The sequence below is a fragment of the Tiliqua scincoides genome, chromosome 1 (assembly GCF_035046505.1).
Source record: "Tiliqua scincoides isolate rTilSci1 chromosome 1, rTilSci1.hap2, whole genome shotgun sequence".
NCBI lineage: Eukaryota > Metazoa > Chordata > Lepidosauria > Squamata > Scincidae > Tiliqua > Tiliqua scincoides.
Genome location: NC_089821.1, coordinates 241,267,198 through 241,286,249, shown reverse-complemented (window position 1 = coordinate 241,286,249; position 19,052 = coordinate 241,267,198). Strand labels below are relative to the sequence as shown.

The following is a 19,052-nucleotide window of genomic DNA, read 5'->3' as shown; positions in this document are numbered from 1 at the left end:
TTAAATGTGGCCATGCAAAGGCTGCTGATTGTCAGCTTTATTTCAGAGTGAAAGGGCACAGGACAAATCAGCCATAATCCACAGCTCATGTCGCATCTCAAACATAATTAATAAAACATTTGTTTTACAGATGCCTCATCTGAAGCCACTTCAAAACAAACCTTAATAATGACAGTTATTCCTGTACAGAATTCTGATTCAGCTGCTGGCACCTTTACCTCTCACATGAAAATTTGCACTTCTTATTCATTTGAAATTCTAATTGACAAAGGTGAATGCTAAGCCTAAAAATATCCAGAAACTTTCCAAAAACAAGGCCCTGCAAAAAGTACATGCTATTTTGTTATGATCCAGAGATTTGTGCTTCAGTATGGCCTTATATGCACACAGACATTTTTGCTCAGCTATACAATCCCGCAACACAACTTTCAATTGTACAGACAAATATTCTCAGATTCATATATTATAAACATGCTTCAAATTAGGGATCAGCATATGAGCAGCCCCACCCCCCAGTTCACTAGACAGATGCTAAGCTTCCCAGAAACTCCTGTTTCAGTCACTGTATTGACCCATGTATGTCGACCCAGGGTTTCAGTCTCAATATTTAGGCATAATTTTTTTTACTTATAGGTTAATGTATACAGTGATTTAAATCTATCAAAATCATGTAACTCTATCCCCTGAAGTTCTCAGCCACTCAGATACAAAGTGTTGAGTTTGGAGCAGTGCTCTTACTTTAAATAACTTTTACATAATAGAACCTATTATGCAGCCTTCACAAGTGATTGTGGAGGATTATTATTGTGAAAGTTTCCTAAAGCAAAGCAAATTTTAACTGCATCAAGCATGTCCCCAAAGTGAGGAGTTACTTTAACATAATTAACCCTGTACTATGTGGGGAATTGCTGACAAACAGTTTACCACATAGCTGAGTCACAAATGCCCACACATGGGGGTGCTTATACACATGACACATAACATGGAAATGTGTTGATCTGTAAGCACATGCCTGTATTTAGAAGTGATTACAGACCATGGTTTACAAGGAAGTCTTAGCTATTTAGATCAACAGCAACATTTCTTGGGTGACACAGTGTCCAGTGACCCAGTGCCCAAGGCAGAATTATAACACAGAAATGTATTAAGGAGTCTGAACATTTTATTCAGCATTTGTATTACACAGCAGAGCAACTACAGGTGGTGAATAAATTTTTGCTGCTAAGGCTCAGAGAAATAATTAAATCTGGTCTGGAAATGGCTTGCATGCTTCCCTGCCTCCACAATACAGTGACCTAGTAAAGGAAACAAAAAACCTAAAATATTCTGCATTCAAATGGATGATGAAGAAGCCTGACTTTGCTTTACAAAACTTACATTAAACCTTACGAAATAAGGTGTCTTATAGGCACACTTCTGATTTTTTTCAATTTCTAAGGGTGCAATCCTAACCTCTTATGTTAGTGCTTTCCAGCACTGATATAAGGGCAATGCAGCTCCGAGGTTAGGGAACAAACATTCCCTTACTTTAAGGAGGCCTCCATGAGTGATACCCAACTGCAGGATGCAGCACATTTCCCACTGGCACCACTAAGCCAGTGCTGGAAAGCACTGACATAAGGGATTAGGATTGCCTAAGTCAAATACATCTACAAAAAGGTAGCTGTGATGTCTACTTTTGAAATTATTTCTTTATGGCTTCTAATGTGATCCAGTGAACAGTACTTCTGGACAGATCACAACTTTCAGTTTAGGGGGGTCAGTCACCAGCTCTAGGTTTCAGGAGTGTAGACATGAGAAAGCAGAAACAAACATTTTCAAAGAGGACATATAATGGAACTTGACTGTCACAAAGTGGTGATTTCAAACTAATGCATTTATATGAAATCAGAAATGGCAAAGGTTTGTTTTATAACCCATTGATCACTGTGACAGAAAAGTTAACATTGGGTGGACAAGGTAAAAATCAAAGCAGGGAAAGTCTCTGCCTTTGGCCATGTTGCTAGGCCCGTGTTACAAGGACCAGCTGCAACCAAGAGTGCTCATTAGCACATACCAGGTCTGAGAGAACTGGGGGGGAGGGCGCTTTACAGGGTCTACAGATAAGGTACCAGGCCGCTAAATTGGCTTCAAGGCAGCTTGATTAACAACAAGGTGCAGCTGTGAACTTTTCAGGTAGGGGGAGTCCAACATGAGGGAGAAGGCCTGTGGCACGTCCACACCTAAAATGTTCGACTGGATCCGAGTTCTAATTGGTGGATGGGTCAGGAGACCTATAAAGGTGGAAGGAAGTAGCTTTCCTTTGTCTTCAGCTTTCCTTTGTCTTTGTTCATCTCTGGCCAAGGGGGACCTAAGCTTTGACCATTCTGACAAGATGAACCCGCCTTGACTGCAACAAGGATGGGTTGGACTGAAACTCTGAAAGTGTAAGACTTTGGTGAGTGATAGAATTAGGAGTTAGCTCTTTATTGTTTTATGATTGCTAAGTGTTGTATTGTAATGATATGCTCTAATCTAAATTCTGAAATCTATGACTAATGCAGTGCCTGTATAACCATTTCTTTAACTTTCTCTTCAATAAATCCTATCTATTATTATCTATCCTATCTATTACAGCTGACTGGATTATTGGAACAAAGGGACTTGGTTGTGGGAGCTAATCCATGGTTGGCTGGTATGGGAACTGTAGATCCCAGTAACAGAGACCTGCTCCTGGGTTCAGGCTGAGTCAGGGAGGCTCAGGCTGGAGCACGGCTCAAAGGGGTTTGCTAAACTGACCTGGCTATCAGGTTTGGAAGCTCTTATGATTGTAGAGCAATTGGCAACTGAAACAGGAGAAACCTGAAAGGTGTTAAGTGGCTAGATAGGTTTATGGCCAGTTAATTACCACTGGAGGCAATAAGCAGACTGCACAAAACTCTGGGGAAGGTCGTGGAGCCTTTCACAATGACCATAAGAAATAAAATTTCAAATCACTTCAGAAAATAGAGTTTACAGAATAAACTGAGGAAAGGGTTTAGAAATCACCTTCAGGAATTAAAACAACTTCAAAAAACTTCCCTTAATGGATAGTAGGATCAGTTATTTCACTGCAAAGTTTCCAATAAAAAGACAGCTATTGGGTCATCAGCATTAAACATGGGAACTGATACCTTCTCAGATCCATATATTTTCCATCAGATTGCTCTAAAAATAAATAAAACCTTGTTACACTTCAGTTTAACAGTGCTCCCCACAACACCTTTTAACACCAGCATGTTGATAAAAAAGACAAAAGTGGTCATATTTTCTAAGAAAGCTTGGGAATTTAAATTTATCACAGCAGCTGCTTGTGTTCTATTATCGTTGCACCACTGAGAATGTCCTAACTTATCTTGGTGTGGTGCGGAAACTGCTCTGCAGGGGACAAAAAAAGCTCTGCAGAGAATTATTAAGATTGCGCAGAACATCATCAACCTTCATCTACCAGCTTTGGAGGACATCTTTACATCTCGCTGTCTGCAGAAGTCACACAGTATTCTTAGAGACCCCTTCCATCCAGCTCATAAGTTTTTTGAACTGTTGCCTTCGGGTATGCGATACAGAACTATTAGAGTATGCACCACATGATTCCTGAACTGTTTTTATCCCACAGCTATGTTGAATAAGGAACTTAAAATTACTACCAAAGAGGTGATATAGTTATCATACTCTTGGGCAATATGGTCTTGTTTATATTGTTTTTATATTATGATGCATGTTGTATAGAATGTGTGGGTGAGTGTGCGGAGTGTGACTGTTGTGATTGTTGTATATAATTATTTATGCTTGTATCTCAAAGGTGCATCAATTTCGTTGTGCTGTAGCACAATAAAGTTACTACTACTACTACTACTACCTTAACTAGTCATGTCCTTTTGCTTTATCCTCTTTTGTCTCTGGTTGGTCTTGGTGTCTTGATGTTATGGTACAGTTGATGACCAGAGAATGTGTGAAGTTCTTTCCAAAAAGTCCAGCAAGGCCAGTTTGCATTTGTGGAGCCTTACTCTTTTTTAAAGTACAAAATTCTCAAATTAACTTCAGCCGTCAGAATCTCTCGGTCTGTATCAGCCATGTACCTGATTCACACACATGCGCCCCATACCCTTAACACACACACTCAACATACCGCAGGCACCCGACCATAAGCCGACCCCACAGATAAGTCGAGAGCAGGTTCCGAGCCAACAATAATGAAATTTTCTATGACCCTCGGATAAGTCGGGGGTTAAACTTAGGGGGGTGTCTGACTATAGTTTTGTCTGATTTTACCTGAGGCCAGATCCTGAAAAATAACCTACCACTAATTGTTACCTAAGAACTGTAGTCTCTAATTTATTAAAAACATAGTAAAAGATAATAAGATACATTTTTATTCTTTATTAAATTCTGGTCTTCATCACCTTTTTGTAAACACTATCAGAATAAGTGCACTGTAAACTACATAACAGTAAAACAGTGGTTCCCAACCTGGTATTCATGTACTCCCAGGGACACTCAACAGGACCTTTAGGGGTACTTCAAAAAGAATGGAATAATGGCAGAAAAAGGCAGGCCATGATCCAGAATGCCTTGCAAGGCAGGAAGGAAGGTAGCTAGTTGGCTGTGAAAGCCCCACCAACAGCTAGTTTTGGTCATCAATTCACGTATGAACCAGTGATTGAAAACCAGCACAGTAAAAAAGCTGAAACATAATATGGAAAGTGATCAATCACCCAGAATTTCTCAGCACACTTCTGGTGCAAAACAGTGCAAAGGCAGAGTCTTCTGTTCTTCAAACAGATGAAAAAAGAAAGTATGTGAGGAATACATGAAGTCTGGGCTTTCATATGGAGGAGATGAGGGCTTGTATTATTAATTACAAACATTTTACTAATATGAAGGGTACAATTTATGGAAATTTGATATGCAAGTGATATGCAAATGAAAAATGTTGGGAACCACTGCAGGAGAACCATGAATCAAATCCAGCTTTAAGGTGTCTGGTGTGTTAAGCCAGAAGCTCTACATACAACATACAAACCATAACACATAACTGAGAGTGTGCAATTCAATTTGCAGCAGAGAGATGAGATATTTGCATCCCTTTTTACTCAGAAGTAGACCCACTGCTTTCCATGGGTGTTATTCTGAAGTAATGGTGCACTGAATTGTAGCCTGGGAAGGAGGATCCCATCCTGGCGCTTCAAAAAACAGACTTGCTTTGCAAGCATTTGCAAAGCAGAACCAGGTTGCAGCAGAAGGAAGGAGAATAAAAGGTTAACTTTGGCTGGGCTGGGGCACCTTCCTTATGATGGGCCTATGGCCTGATCCAGTGGGGCTGTTCTTATGTTCTTATAATGTCCCAGGAAAATTACTATAGCAACTAAGGAGGTGCCTGCCTAATTTGAGCAGAGAAAGGACACTTTTCAGAGCTGAGAAACTAAACTTTTCAGAGTTGAAAGGCTCTGCCCTCTGATTGACCTGGAGATAACGCAAAGTGATAATTGGAGTTTGATTACTTGGCAAAAATTTCACTACTATAAAAAACCCAAAATGACTTGTAACATGACCACCTCAAAATGTGTGCTGGAATAGAAAGCTTTGGGGTTCCAAGTTAAATGAAGAACTGCCTATATATCAAAGTTCTTCTTTGACAATAAGGCTATACTTTTAAGTAAGCAGCGCATACATCGTGACATGTTAGTAAGTTACCATTAAGTAAAAATGCAATCCAGCATGTACTATTCAGATTGTTTATTTTTATGAGGTCGTAAGCACTACCAGTCATTTTTTCTTTTACTGAGATTGATTGTGGGTGGGTCACAAAGCTGCAGCTGACAAACTGACAGCAAACAAGTAAAATGCATTGAGCCCTATGGAAAGTGAAACTGAGCCACAGCGTGTGTTTACTCATGAACAGATGAATGTGCCTTAGTCCACTACAAAGGGCAGGCTGAGAGGAATCTGACACCACCAGAATGGTCCCAATTCAACAAATGCAGCCCCACCAAAAGACCTGAGAAGGAAGTCCCTCCCACCAAGCTACCAAATACTTTGAGACCTATGGAAAGCAAAACTAAACTGCAGTCACATTTACTTGTGAGAAAGCAACAGTGCCTTGGCTAGTGTTGAAAGTCAGGCAAAGGGGAACGCATGGCCATGAAAATAGTCCCTATCTGACGACAGTGGAGCTCAACAAATGCTCCAGAACACAGCCTCCCCCCCCCCCAGCTAAAAAATAAAACAGAGGCTTGAGCTGATAAGGTGACATTTTTTCTTTTTTAGACTTGTAAAGTTATGCGAGTCCTGACAGTGTGTTACTTTAAACAGTGACTTCTGGTGCTAATAGGTTTATTGGAAAGGGTTTTTCTCTTTTCCAAACCCCCCCACCCCAACATGGAGCTTCATTTCCTCTCCTCATCACTCTGGAATTTTGATGTTATTTACAGGGAGCTTTGAATCTCAATCCAGTCCAAACAAAAAACATGTTGGATTTAAAATTGATTTCATCCCAAATCACACTGAACTGGTTTAAATATAAGAACTTAAATTGGGTGCTGGGTAGGGCTGAATATCGGATTGATGGATTGTCAGCCGGCTGCCATCTCTTGTATTAAGGAGGCTATTGTTAAAGAGGCTTTCTTTCTTTAATTTAAAGGGCACTTCTCATCACGCTGAGATAAAACTTCGGGTGAAAAATCTGAGGATAATTAGGTTATACCTGTATTATTTGATTGCTCTATAATTGCTCATTTCCAAAACTGATGTCTAAATCCGCTTTATACTTTCTTGAACCAGAAACCACAAAAAACCCACTCAGGTCAAACAAATTAATTAACAAAAAAATGAGGTCAAAGCAGTTCAAAAGTCATACACAACAAGAGATGATGCGAGTTGAAGGTAAATAAGAGATGTAGGAAAAGGTTTTTGATTGCACGGGTGGGGAGGAGAGCAGAAAATATTCAAAGATTTTCCCCTTCCCCTCTACACTACACATATCCTATTTGGGAACAAACTCAATTCTCAGCAGAGATTTTTAGGAGGAACAGTGAAAATTGCTTCGTCTTACAAGTGCAAACCAAAGTGCCTTTTGTTTGGTGAGCAACAATTTAGGATACACCCCCTTTGCATGCTGTGATTGGAACTAATATCTTCATTTGAAGATGTATTAGAAGGTACTACTTAAGCTGACCCAAAGCAGATATAGCACATAAACAAATGCCAGGGAGAGTGGGTTTCTCCACAAACCTTTCTTTGTGGCTGTTCACTGCTGCTGTTCCCTTCACCCCATTCCTGCTTTGGGGACATTTCTTCTGCATTTCATTCTTCAAGTGTTCCCAACCCATCAGGGCGAAATCAGAACAATACAACTTTGTATTCACAACTAGATCTGATTACAAGCTACTATCACCAAGGCAAAAAGAAACCCATTTAAAGGAATGAGAATGGTTTTCTATTGTCTCAGACAGGAGCCTAGCCAACCTGGGGTGATTTTGACACACTTTGTAGCCCTTTCACAGAAATCCCCAAGTTAAAAAAAAAAGTTTCTGAAGTGTCCCTCCCACCTCAGCTCAATCCTTAATAGGTGTGATTTTTATTAAAGGGCATTACCAGAAAGGTCTAAAGCTATCACCCTCTGTTCTCATCTGGACTGTTGTCTCTAACAATCAGTGAATATAGAATATTTGCTGGCTTGGTATTCATACCTCTAGATCAGTGATTTTCAACCTTTTCCATCTCACGGCACACTGACAAGGCACTAAAATGGCCAAGGCACACTACCAGGTTTTTGACAATTGACACCATGCTGCCAGTGGGGGCTCACATCTCCCATTGGCCCTATTAATAAATGACTTTCCCTCAAATTCCTGTGGCACACCTGTGGACCACTCGTGGCACACCAGTGTGCCATGGCACAGTGGTTGAAAATGGCTGTTCTAGATGTCTGCATGGAACATTTATCGACACTAACACAGCTCTCCCCAAAGTTAAGAATTTAATTAAAAGCCAAAGTGTATCCAAAAATTTAATTAAAACAAGTAAGCAGTACTAGACAGCCTGATAATATATGTGTATCATCTGTTTTTTTTTTGCTCCAGCCCAATGAAAATGCAAGGCAGATAAGACATTAATAAGGAACAAGAATAAATAATGGCAAATTTCCAGGCTAAGGCACTCTGTCTATTACAGAAACTTCATAGGCATTTACACAAGTCCACATATTTTAATTTCATGAATGGTCACAGGCCTTACACAACCAGGCTTTTAAAAATTCAGCGTATTTGCAATTAAGGTTGTTCAATTCTTGACTGAAAATAGCTGCAGCAATGGCAACTATTTCAGCCATTAGCTGGGGAAGCTTGAACAATACATTAGCAAGTAGATGCCTCAATTTGGGCTTTCCCCAACTTGTTTAAACCATTTCATTTTCTATTTGGCAGGTGGAAAATTAAATACCCTACAAGCTAAATGTCTTCCCTCTTTCATGAGCCATGCAACACCAGTCAACATTAGACAATTGCCCATGTTTATGGCTGGTGGTAGGTGTGTGGTTATGGGGGGGGTAGGGGGTAGGTGTGGTGGGGGGACACAGGAAAGAGGTACATAGTGCTGGAACTTTATGGGAGAGATATTACACTCACGGTGTCCCTATCAGTGCAGATCGGTCTAACTGCTCTCAGGGGATGAGGGTATGTTTTCTCTTTCACTAGTACAGTATTCCAAAGCACGGTGCTTTATCTTTCCTCATAAATAGTGAATGACAGCCTCTCACTGATATGAATGATATACTTGGGGACTATTTTCTGAGGTTAAGGGATAGGCTTTGTTGTCCCATCCCCCCCCCAGTATATTTGAGATTGCAGCTCATGTATTTTGTTCCTGTAGTACAGGAAGAACTAAGTACTAAATCAGCTTAGTTTTATCTTGGGTTCTGTTTACTCTGGTCAATGTACAGGTTTATGTGCATCACCTGATACTTTCTGGCAACTTGCAGACGTTGCTGTAGAATGAGTGCTAAAAGTTGCAACAGTTCCTGATAACTTCTGATAACTGATTTACACATGAAGGCACTCCTTGCCGTTGCCTATTCAGTATCTACATGTGTGAACAGTTTCAACCGAAATATGGAAGAGATAATATTTTATTTCTTTAATATATTTCTAACCTGCCTTTCCCACACACAGTGGGTACCCAAGTTGGCTAACAAGAATACATACCTATAATTAATTGACTATTTTGTGTAATGTTGAAAATTATTGATCAACCCAATATTGGAACACTATATGTCATAAATATTCTCTAGCACAAATAAAAACCATACTAAAGCAGCAGTAAATCCTCAATTAAACTAGTAGCATAAAAACACAAGTGGTTTGCAGCAGAGGAAACACAAAAGCACTCATAAAATTGGCAAAAAACTTCAGCCATAAAGGCATGTATACATATCTAAATTATATATGTATACATATCTAAAAGTGAACACACCATTCCACCCACCCAAACTACATGGAAAAACCACACAAAACAAAGAAGTTTTTAACCCTCACCAGAATGCTTCAAGGGATGTGATAGCTCTTAAATTCCCAGGGAGGGAATTCTGCAACTATGGTGTTAACTAAGGCCTACTAATCACTGCCCCCTCTAATCAAGGCGACATGCATAGGAGGGCTCTCTCAGAAGAATGCAGGGGGCAGGCTGGAATATATGGAAGACGGTCCTGCAGGTACTGTAATCTTAATGAGATGTCACTAAGCTCTGAACCAGTGTGGTCTGATCTGATCAGTTCAGGTATGGCTGCAGCTCAGACAACAGCTAAAATTGGGCAAAAGCACACCTGTCAACACACACACACACACACACACACACACACACACACACACACACACACACACACACACACGTGTGCGTGTATTCACACATGTATATCACAGATATACACATGTATACAAATACACAGAACTGGAAAGGGTCTTGTAGGCAATCTTCTTCAATCCCCTACTTAAAGCAGGAAATTCAAAGCTAAAACATCTTCAACACGTGGCTGTCCAATCCCTGCCTGAAGAGCAACACTCCCTAGAAAATGAAGCATTTCAGATCATGTTTTTTGGTTTTCAGTCAGGAGGCATTCCTAGTTTTCAAACCACTGTAGTAATCCATCTGTCTTGGACTAGATGTCTCTCAAATTTGAGATCTGTAAGTGGCCTTAAGCACATAAGAAGAACATAAGACCACCTCTGCTGGATCAGGCCCAGGGTCCATCTAATCCGGCTTCCTGTATCTCACAGCAGCCCACCAGATGCCTCAGGGAGCACACAAGACCACAAGATACTTGTATCTCGCTGCCACTCCCTTGCATCTGGCATGCTATTTACCCTTGTTGGGAGACACAAGGGTAAATAGCATGCCAGATGCAAGGGAGTGGCAGCAAGGGAGTCACCAGGGAGTCACCTGGTACAGTACTTGGTGCAAGGGAGTCACCAGGCAGTACTTGGGTTTAATTTGGGTCACTTTATTAAAAACAAGCAACCATTTTTATTTCTATTTATTTATACAGGTATTTATATACCACCTTTCTTTGGTTGTCAGATTTCTCCTCAGACTTTAATCCAAGGCGGTTTACATAGGCAGGCTGTTCTAAACCCCCGTAGGGATTTTTACAATTGAATAGTTCTAGTCTTTCATATAACTCCTTGTTCCAGCTGGATTCCTTCCTGGTCTGGTCTCTCTCTGGCCCTTCGCCTCCCACACTCCACTTGACGGCACTTCTCTCTGGCCCTTTGCCTCCCACGCTCCACTTGACGGCAACTTCTCTCTGCCACCTAGGGTCAGCTCATCAGTATATCAGCGTGTTGTCAGTTCTTGGGTACCTCCAGTTGTTTCGAACCGGAATTTTTTAATGCATGAAACCTACTGAACACACCTTCCCTCCCTTGGCAGTCTGGCATAGTGAAAAAACTGCCACCCACGGCCAATTCGGGCGACAGAAAAAAATTCCTACCTGGCCCTCATGATGAGTAACCAACTAATCTCAGACTGTACATACCCATCAGGGCTTGTAATGGAGTTTTCCTCCAGAAATCTGTCCTTTTTTGAAAAACAGTTTTACATTTAAAAAAATTTCTCATAACTGGAACATCTAGAAATATACACTGAAGGGAATTATTGTACTACAATAGCATCAACAGCCATATCAGAGGGCAAGGTCCAAAGCATCTTAATGTATATTATTATCAATGAAGCCGGCATCCAACAGCATAGATTCACATTTGTGATGGGTGGATCTATCACCAAACTCAGATATAAGTCTGGCAAGGTAATGTAATTCTCAGAGCCAACATTCCATAGCTGATACTGCTTGGCTTGCTAGATTGCCAGCCTCTGTTATCATGTAAAGCTAATATTCCACATTTGGACAGTTAGGTATAAAACAATCTCATTTTCAAATTTGTGTCGACATCCCCCAGTAACTTCTTAACAGCCCAATCATAACCAACTTTCCAGTGCCAATACAGCCGAGTCAATGGTGCATATACTGCACTATGCAGTGAGAAGGCAGTCACTGAGTCCTTCTCAAGGTAAGGGAATGTTTGTGCCCTTACTTCAGAGTGGCATAGCAGCTGCACTGCCTAAATATCCTTTAAAGTGCAAGGGGACATCCTGCTTTGTACTATAAAGACAACAGAAAGGAAAAAAAATTGACCTCGGGATGGCCAATCTTAGGTTTGCATTCTGAGTCCAATTCACTTCTCACTTCCCAAGTAGGCCACATGCTCAGAGCTGGTGATAGATTTTACTGAGGGAAATTCATTAAGCTAGTTTTACTCTCTCTCTCTCTCTCTCTCTCTCTCTCTCACACACACACACACACACACACACACACACACACACACACAGAGTTTGCAATAGTTCAAAAGCTAAGATGGCTGCAAAAAAAAAAGAGTTGGAATTACTGTCACCATTCACTTCGCTTTGAAAAGTTCAGATTTTGGCAGGCAGCCATAGCTATGCCTCAGGCTTGCTAGAGGTCCAAAGTGGATTTTATGAGGCGTAAGGCTACATTTCAATATTTACCTCTTATAAGAAGCATTTAAGTTCTACAAAGAACTGCTGATTATGGGGAAAATATTCTCTAAATTCACCTAGTAATTTTTTGTGTGTGTTTTATTTGTTCTTTGACAACAACCTGTTCTAGGCATCTGCACTCCTAAAAGCATTTTTCCCATGCCAAGATTGTCACATGGGTCAGGATGCTAGGCGCAGAGCAGTGGCATATGCTGGTCAAACAGAAAATAAATTGAGAATACTACAGCGTACTAAAAACAACTTTAATTCTCAAAACATATTATGCATGTTCCTGATCATACATTTTGTAGAACAGAAAAGATTTTCAGGTCTAAAGTTACTGTGTGTTATGTATAAGGCACTTTTAATTAGGACAGTTCTTTCTAACTTTTATGATGTAAACCTTCACAAAATCCTTACTTTTTATTTCTATTTAGATAGGTGAGAACTGAGACAGAGAAAAATTTACCCAGAGCCATAGGTTATAAAATCCATAGAAATCCTATACACATTTACCTGGGAGCAAGTCCCATTAATTCAGTGCAGCTTAGTAGACATGCATAGAATTGGCCTGTTAGGCATTCCAAGGACCCTAAACCAGCATTTCTCAAACTTCGAGGGAGCTTTACTCCCTCAGTAAGTCCTTGAGGGGGAGGGGCTAGAGCAGCGAAGTGATCCCCAGAATTTCTTCGCTAAGGGGGGGGGGTGCTTTGTACTTACCTTTAACTAGATAGGACTGCTGAAGTCTGCAGGAGGTGTGGGGAGCCCTGTGCAGCCATCCACAGCACTTCCCAAGGTTTGGAATGTTCAGAAAAAGCAGGCGCAAAACACATCCTGCAAAAGGGAAGTGCTTTGTGCCTGCTTTTTCTGAATGTTTCAAGCCTTGGGGAGCATTGCAGAGGGCTGCATGGGACTCCCTGCACCTCCTGCAAACTCCAGCAGTCCTATCTAGTTAAATGTAAGTAGTACAAAGCACCCCCCTCAGGGAAGCAATCCTTAAAGGGACGTGGGAAGTGTTACACGAACTGGTGGGTCACAGCCCACCAGTTTGAGAACCACTGCCCTAAACTGTAAGAATGCTCCAATTTTGACACAAGATGTCACAAAACGAACCACTGCTTGAACAATAGATCTCATACAGCATTTTACAATATGTTCTTAGTAGGTATCTGAACATTATAACAGGGCTCTGTCATCATTAGAAATTAAAAACCAAGTGTTTGCGGCTATGGATAGGCATTGTCTATGTATTAGTTTGTCAAAAGCGTCATGCACAAATTACATATTAAATATGCTTTGGTCATTTTAAGGTGAAACAGCTTCATAAGAAACAATAGCACATATTTACAGCATACTCAAAGTGCAGAAAAAAATAATTTTCATGACCCAGGTGGTTTTGGATTTGGACACTAATATTGCTAATTAAGGTAATTTGGAATACCAGTCTTTAGATAAGGGCATGTGCATCTACAACAAACTGGACTGAAGGCAGAACCTACTTTGTACTGGGATCTCTAAGTGGTGATTTTTCCTGTCATTGCTGACCAGGGCTGGATTTGAAATGGTGACAGAGGTGAAATACTTCACATCCCATAACCAATCCCCTAAACCACGCTTGTAAGCCACGTAAAGACTTTACTGCTGCAGAATGCAGCTCAGTGTATAGTTTGACAATTTTATATCACTCTAGGAAAACACTGTAAATCCAATCTTGTTATGAGAGTCTTCACAACGTTACAGTTTACATTCCAAAAGTTCAAGTGATACTGGAATCGGGATTTTAAGCCCAGATCAGATATCATGTAAAAACATGGCTTAGTGACACACTCAGGCCAGTGCACTCTCCTTTCTCCTTTATGGTTAAAAGGACAGGAAACACTCTTTTTTTTGGCATGTATTACCACTGCCATCAGAGACTGCAGTTGTGCACAAGAGCAGACAGTTGGGGGCTCTGCCCTGACCCTGCTTTCCCCAAACTGTCGAACTTCTGAAGGCAGCTGCACAGCCACAACTTGTCCACTGGTGCACCATGCATCTCCACTTACAGCTGAGCAGGACTAGGCAAGGCGGTGCAATGTCATCACCATGGCAGTCGGACCAAGTACCACCTGCCATAGTGTAAGGTACTACTAGAAGGACTGGATGAAAAACAGAAAACAAGTCACTATAAGTTGAAACATCCAAACCGAGCAAATGCTGATTTGTTCCGACTATAGATGGAACAACTAATGTTCATACGTTTTTAAAATTTAACTAGTTAATTAAATTAAGTCACATTTAAAAGTGTTTAAATGAAAAGTCACACTGGGAAAAACAGAATCCAAGTTGCTAATTAAGTTAATGAATTTTTGTGCAAATTCAAATAAATTTCTAGGATTTCAAATCACATTTTGAATTCAGATTTTAAAAAAAATACAAGTATAACCTAATTATCAATGGATTTTTCACAGGCAGTTTTATCTCAACAGGATGAGAAGGGTCTTTTCAATTAAAGGAAAAAATGGCTTAACAATAGCCTCATTAGTGCCAGAGAGGGCAGCTGGCTGACAATCCATCCATCTTTCTCTCTCCAGGCACTTAGAACAGCTTCACCCCAAGGCAATCGACCCCTCCCTTTCTCCCTGAGCATATGAAAGAATGATAATCACTTTGCATTCTTTCCCAGGGCTGCATTCTGAGTGAAGGGAGGGATCACTGGCTCAGAGTGAAGCCTTTCTAAGCTCCTGGAGAGAGACTGATGGATTATCTGCCTAATGACTCTGTTTTACATCACAAAGGTCAGCAAGGCTGTTTTTAAATCATCTAGCAAAGGGACATTGTTTTTTAAATGGATCTGCTTTAATGCGATTTTTGCCTTCGGAGTTCTGGGAATGGAACCCTGGAGAATACTGAGACTCCACCTATATACTGAATGTGTTTTAGAAGGGAAGGCACTTTAACAGATGAAATCTAACTTCAAAACTTCACACTCCAAGGGTGTGTTTTTGTGTTGTGTATTGAGTTTGTATTTCTTATGTGTTTGTTTATATTTGTTGTTTGCTTTTATTTTGGAAAATAATTTTTTAAAAAATTTTGGTTTGTCCCTCTCAAATATGCAACTTGTGTCATCTCTAGAACATAAGTAGCAGAAACCTACTCACTTCCAATTTCTGAGATTAATAATTACAGCATCAGTAATGGTGAATTTAAATCTTGCTAACATTCATTTCTGATCAGTTTTTAAGCTGGAATAGCAAATGCATCTATTTACAGTCAGCACTGCTACTCAGAGTAAGGTAAAACCATACCAATTTTGCAGCTGCACATACTTGACAAAAAATTTTCTGCTAGCTGATATGCTTTTTATGTTAATAGTTGATCTTTTGCCAATTGAACTTGATACTAAATGAATAGTGCATTATGCATTCATTATCCATTATGTGAAGCTAAGCCACTGAAGAGTCCACCTGACACTAGTGATTATTACTGTCTGAACATATGGCTGCTGTAACTGGCATCTAGAAATGTCTTTGCATTGCTCCAGTGGCATTGTTCCAGTATTGCTGATTTAAAGGTTAGTCATTCAGAGATGGAAAGAATGAAAATCTGCTTTCACATTTCTGTTCCTTGCTACAACCTACAATTAGCAGTTCCCTTCACTTCTCCCAATTCCCTGTGTGAGAAAGCTCAGAACTCATCTTACAAATTGCTCTTTTGAAGATCAAAGGGAAGCTGAATTTGTCTGTGCATGCACTAAATGAGATTGTAATTTAATGGAATTTCAGGGAAGGTTTGGTGGCATGTTCCTATGACAGCCCCAGGATAGAGGATTCAGGGGAGCTCTATGACTCTTCCCATCGGAGAGCCTTCCTTGCCTTTAATTGGCACCTCATTAGAAATTAATGAAAATGACATCCTCTGTTCTTTCTGCTTTAGGCATAGCACACTACAAAAAGCCCCATCACAATTCATAACACATTCAATTTATACAGCAATGGCGCTTAAGCATTATTTATGAGATGTGAATTTCTTGTCAGCAGTTAATAACCTATACAGAAGAGAAGAGAATGGGAAAAAGATTGTGAACACACACAGACATGAAAATATTTCAGCAGCAAAGGGATGTGTATATTTTTAATGCACCTTTGTGGCAGGTCTCCTTTAAAGTAAATTGTTGGGGGATTTCTCTTCCCTGCACCCTCCCCTCACACCTTTTAAATGCATTTGAAATCCCAGGATTGAATTGGAATCATAACAGTAGTGACTCTGGGGCACATTCAAACACCAGAAGGCAGGCTAAATAATGGGGCTCGGCAGGTTTTGTTACCATTGCTGAACTGGGGAAAATAATCTCATCAATTTAAGCCTTCAAAAGCAGATGCCCTACAAGCCCATTCCCTCCCCTTCAAAGACCATCTGTGGCAAAAGGGGGCTCAACACTCCCCTTGCCATCAAATACATTCTGGAGGCAGGTTTTGGACCTGTATACTCTGAGTCTCTCTCCAGCATTTCTTTTGGCAACAAAAGGGGGCTTAGCCAACTTGGCTGATAAAAGAATTGGGTGTGTGTAAATTTAGCTTAGGGGACCTTTCCTCTGGTGGACACCCTAGGAGTCTAACACCACTTGCAAGAGATTATTTTGGATCATTCACATTTGAAGCTATAGGGGGGCCCCCTGTATCTCCATGAATCCTGTATCCATGGATCGGGTCTGTGCCTACCTCATGCACCCGCTCCAGAGGAAAGGGGTCCTCTAAGGTCCTCAGAGGTCCTCTAAGTCCAGCAGTGGACAGAGAAACCAGAAATGACTATTTTTAACTCTAGGGCTCAGTCTGAGCCTTGCAGAGGCTGCGGACAGATGCCCACAGCCTCTGCGGGGCTCAGAGTATCATCCGAAGGTGAGGGAGCTCCGTCCATCCCCACTGTTTCCATTAACCATGGGGGGTTTGGGAACGCAAACCCCATAGATACGCCTGTATAAAAGGCAAACACAAAAATATGGAAGACAGCAACTTCCAAGTCATTTAAAGTTTTAGGGAACAAAGACAGCACTCTGAATTGTATATTGAACATTATAAGGAAGCCAGTACATGTCCTGGAACACATTACTGTGTCGTTCTAATGCTCCAGATCAATCACAACAGCTACCATATTGAATACCAGCAACATGCTGCAGTCTTCAGGAGCAATGCTCCATAAAACATCAGTTAAAGATGGTCAAACTGTTCTGCAAATTTGCCACAGGTTTGTCAAAAAGTCTGGTCATTAATATTTAATATACACACAATACCAATACACTAGGACCTGCATAGATATTCTTATAAAAAGACATAAGGTGGTGTCATACTAGTGATCAATACAGTTGTTATGCAGTACCCAGTAATTTGGTATGGTTTTTGCTCTAGTCCAGCAGTTCTCAAACTGTGAGTCATGACATGTCAGTGGATCGTGAGCCAATTTTTGGTGGGTTGCAAAAAGGACTGCTGAACTGGAAGAAGGCTGTGGTTGCAGGCCTTCAGCAAATCGTGCACAAGGCCTGCTGAGGTGCTACCAGGAAGCCGTGGCTGAGGAAGTGCTAAAATAAAAGTGCGGGTGAGCAACAGTTGTGTTAAAAATAAAGTGTGGTGTTAAAAATTAAGTTGTGGACCAGTGCTGGCTAGTGCCCGCTATGATGCCACAAAGCATTCTGGGGCACAAAGCAGCACTAAAAAGATTGGGAACGACTGCTCTCGTCCACTAAGCAGACAAGCAGTTTGGGAGTGATTATGTTAGAGCCAGGCATCCAATGCCCTCTAGACTAGTAGTGGCAAAATCCCTACTGCCTGTGCCATTTGTAGTACACAAGCTTCAGGGTGACCATTGGCGTGGGTCGATGCTTCCTAGGTGACCTTGGGCTACTTACCATCTCTCAGACTAACCAACTCAGGACAAAGGAGGGAAGGAACCATTTACAAAGGAGGGAACCATGTACACCACCAGAGCTCCTTGGAGCAACAGCTGTATAAAAATGTGAAAAATAAATTAAAAATGCCAGTCTGCCAGTGCATTTTAAAGTCTGCTGATAGAATGATGGCTGAATAGAGCTAAATTATGCAGAAATTCAAGTCAATTCTCCATTAATGTTGAGCTAATCAGTATTCATATGGATAAATTCCTCCCTCACCTATTGCAAATGTAAAAGGAACTTGTAACCACAAAGATAAAGAAAATGCCTTCTTCAGCAACTGAATAATATTCCAAAGAAAATAACAACATTCTTTCTGGCTGGTACTAATTCTCCAGTGAACCAGATAAGTCACAGATTTTATTAACCTCACAATGACAATTCCTAACTCGGGTTTGTCCTTCAAAGTTCTTAGTGTTTGGAAACATTTGTAGTGTCAAAATTAGTAATTTCTCAGCAGACCTGACATGAGGAGTTTCAGTGCTTCATTTTAAATTGAAGAACAATGAGGTCAAAATGACCCCCCTTCCAACTACTTCCCATGATAGGTTTTCTGGTTGTTTTAAGTCAGAATTTTGTTTTGCAGATAGCTGGGTTTCCAAGCTATGTAGACAAAGATGTGAAATATTATGGACCACACAATAACTAAAAACAGCTAATGGTTGCATAGCAATTTTACAGGGGATAGATTCTACCTCAGGAGTGGAACATGCTATGGAGATAATGTTCTGACTCCATATAAGACAAATGCAAATCTTCATATTCAGTAATTTGTTTAGGGAGGCTTACTGCTTTATTTCCTATTAGCAAGTTAGTACAGACAAATCAGCCAATGAAGCAAGCCTCACACTTGCTGAGTGGGTTCTGTTTTTGCAAAATGGATCCTTCTTAAAGTATTTGCAGAGGTCTTGATCACCAAAGAGAACCGCCCAAAAACACAGTGCTGTTTACACTTACTGCCTATATGCAACTGAATGAACGACATAGAAATTATTAGGAAGAAGTACTTTTTCTATAATGTGATGCAACTTTAAGTTGCATTTGCTATAGCCATGTCCGGCGAGTA

The 19,052-nt window shown here is 40.6% G+C and overlaps 1 protein-coding gene across 2 annotated transcripts in view; it reads right to left on the bottom strand.

The window, feature by feature from the left end:
• The window catches only part of ZFAND3 (zinc finger AN1-type containing 3), a 184,721-nt gene that overhangs the window by 3,102 nt on the left and 162,567 nt on the right, over nt 1–19,052 (bottom strand). The window contains exon 7 of one of the 2 annotated variants that reach the window (XM_066618640.1): nt 17,945–18,039. The exons of the other annotated variant lie outside the window; for it this stretch is intronic. Coding sequence (XP_066474737.1) covers nt 17,951–18,039 — 89 coding nt within the window. The 3' untranslated portion in view covers nt 17,945–17,950. The remainder of the gene's footprint in view (nt 1–17,944; nt 18,040–19,052) is intronic. 2 annotated transcript variants of the gene reach the window in all.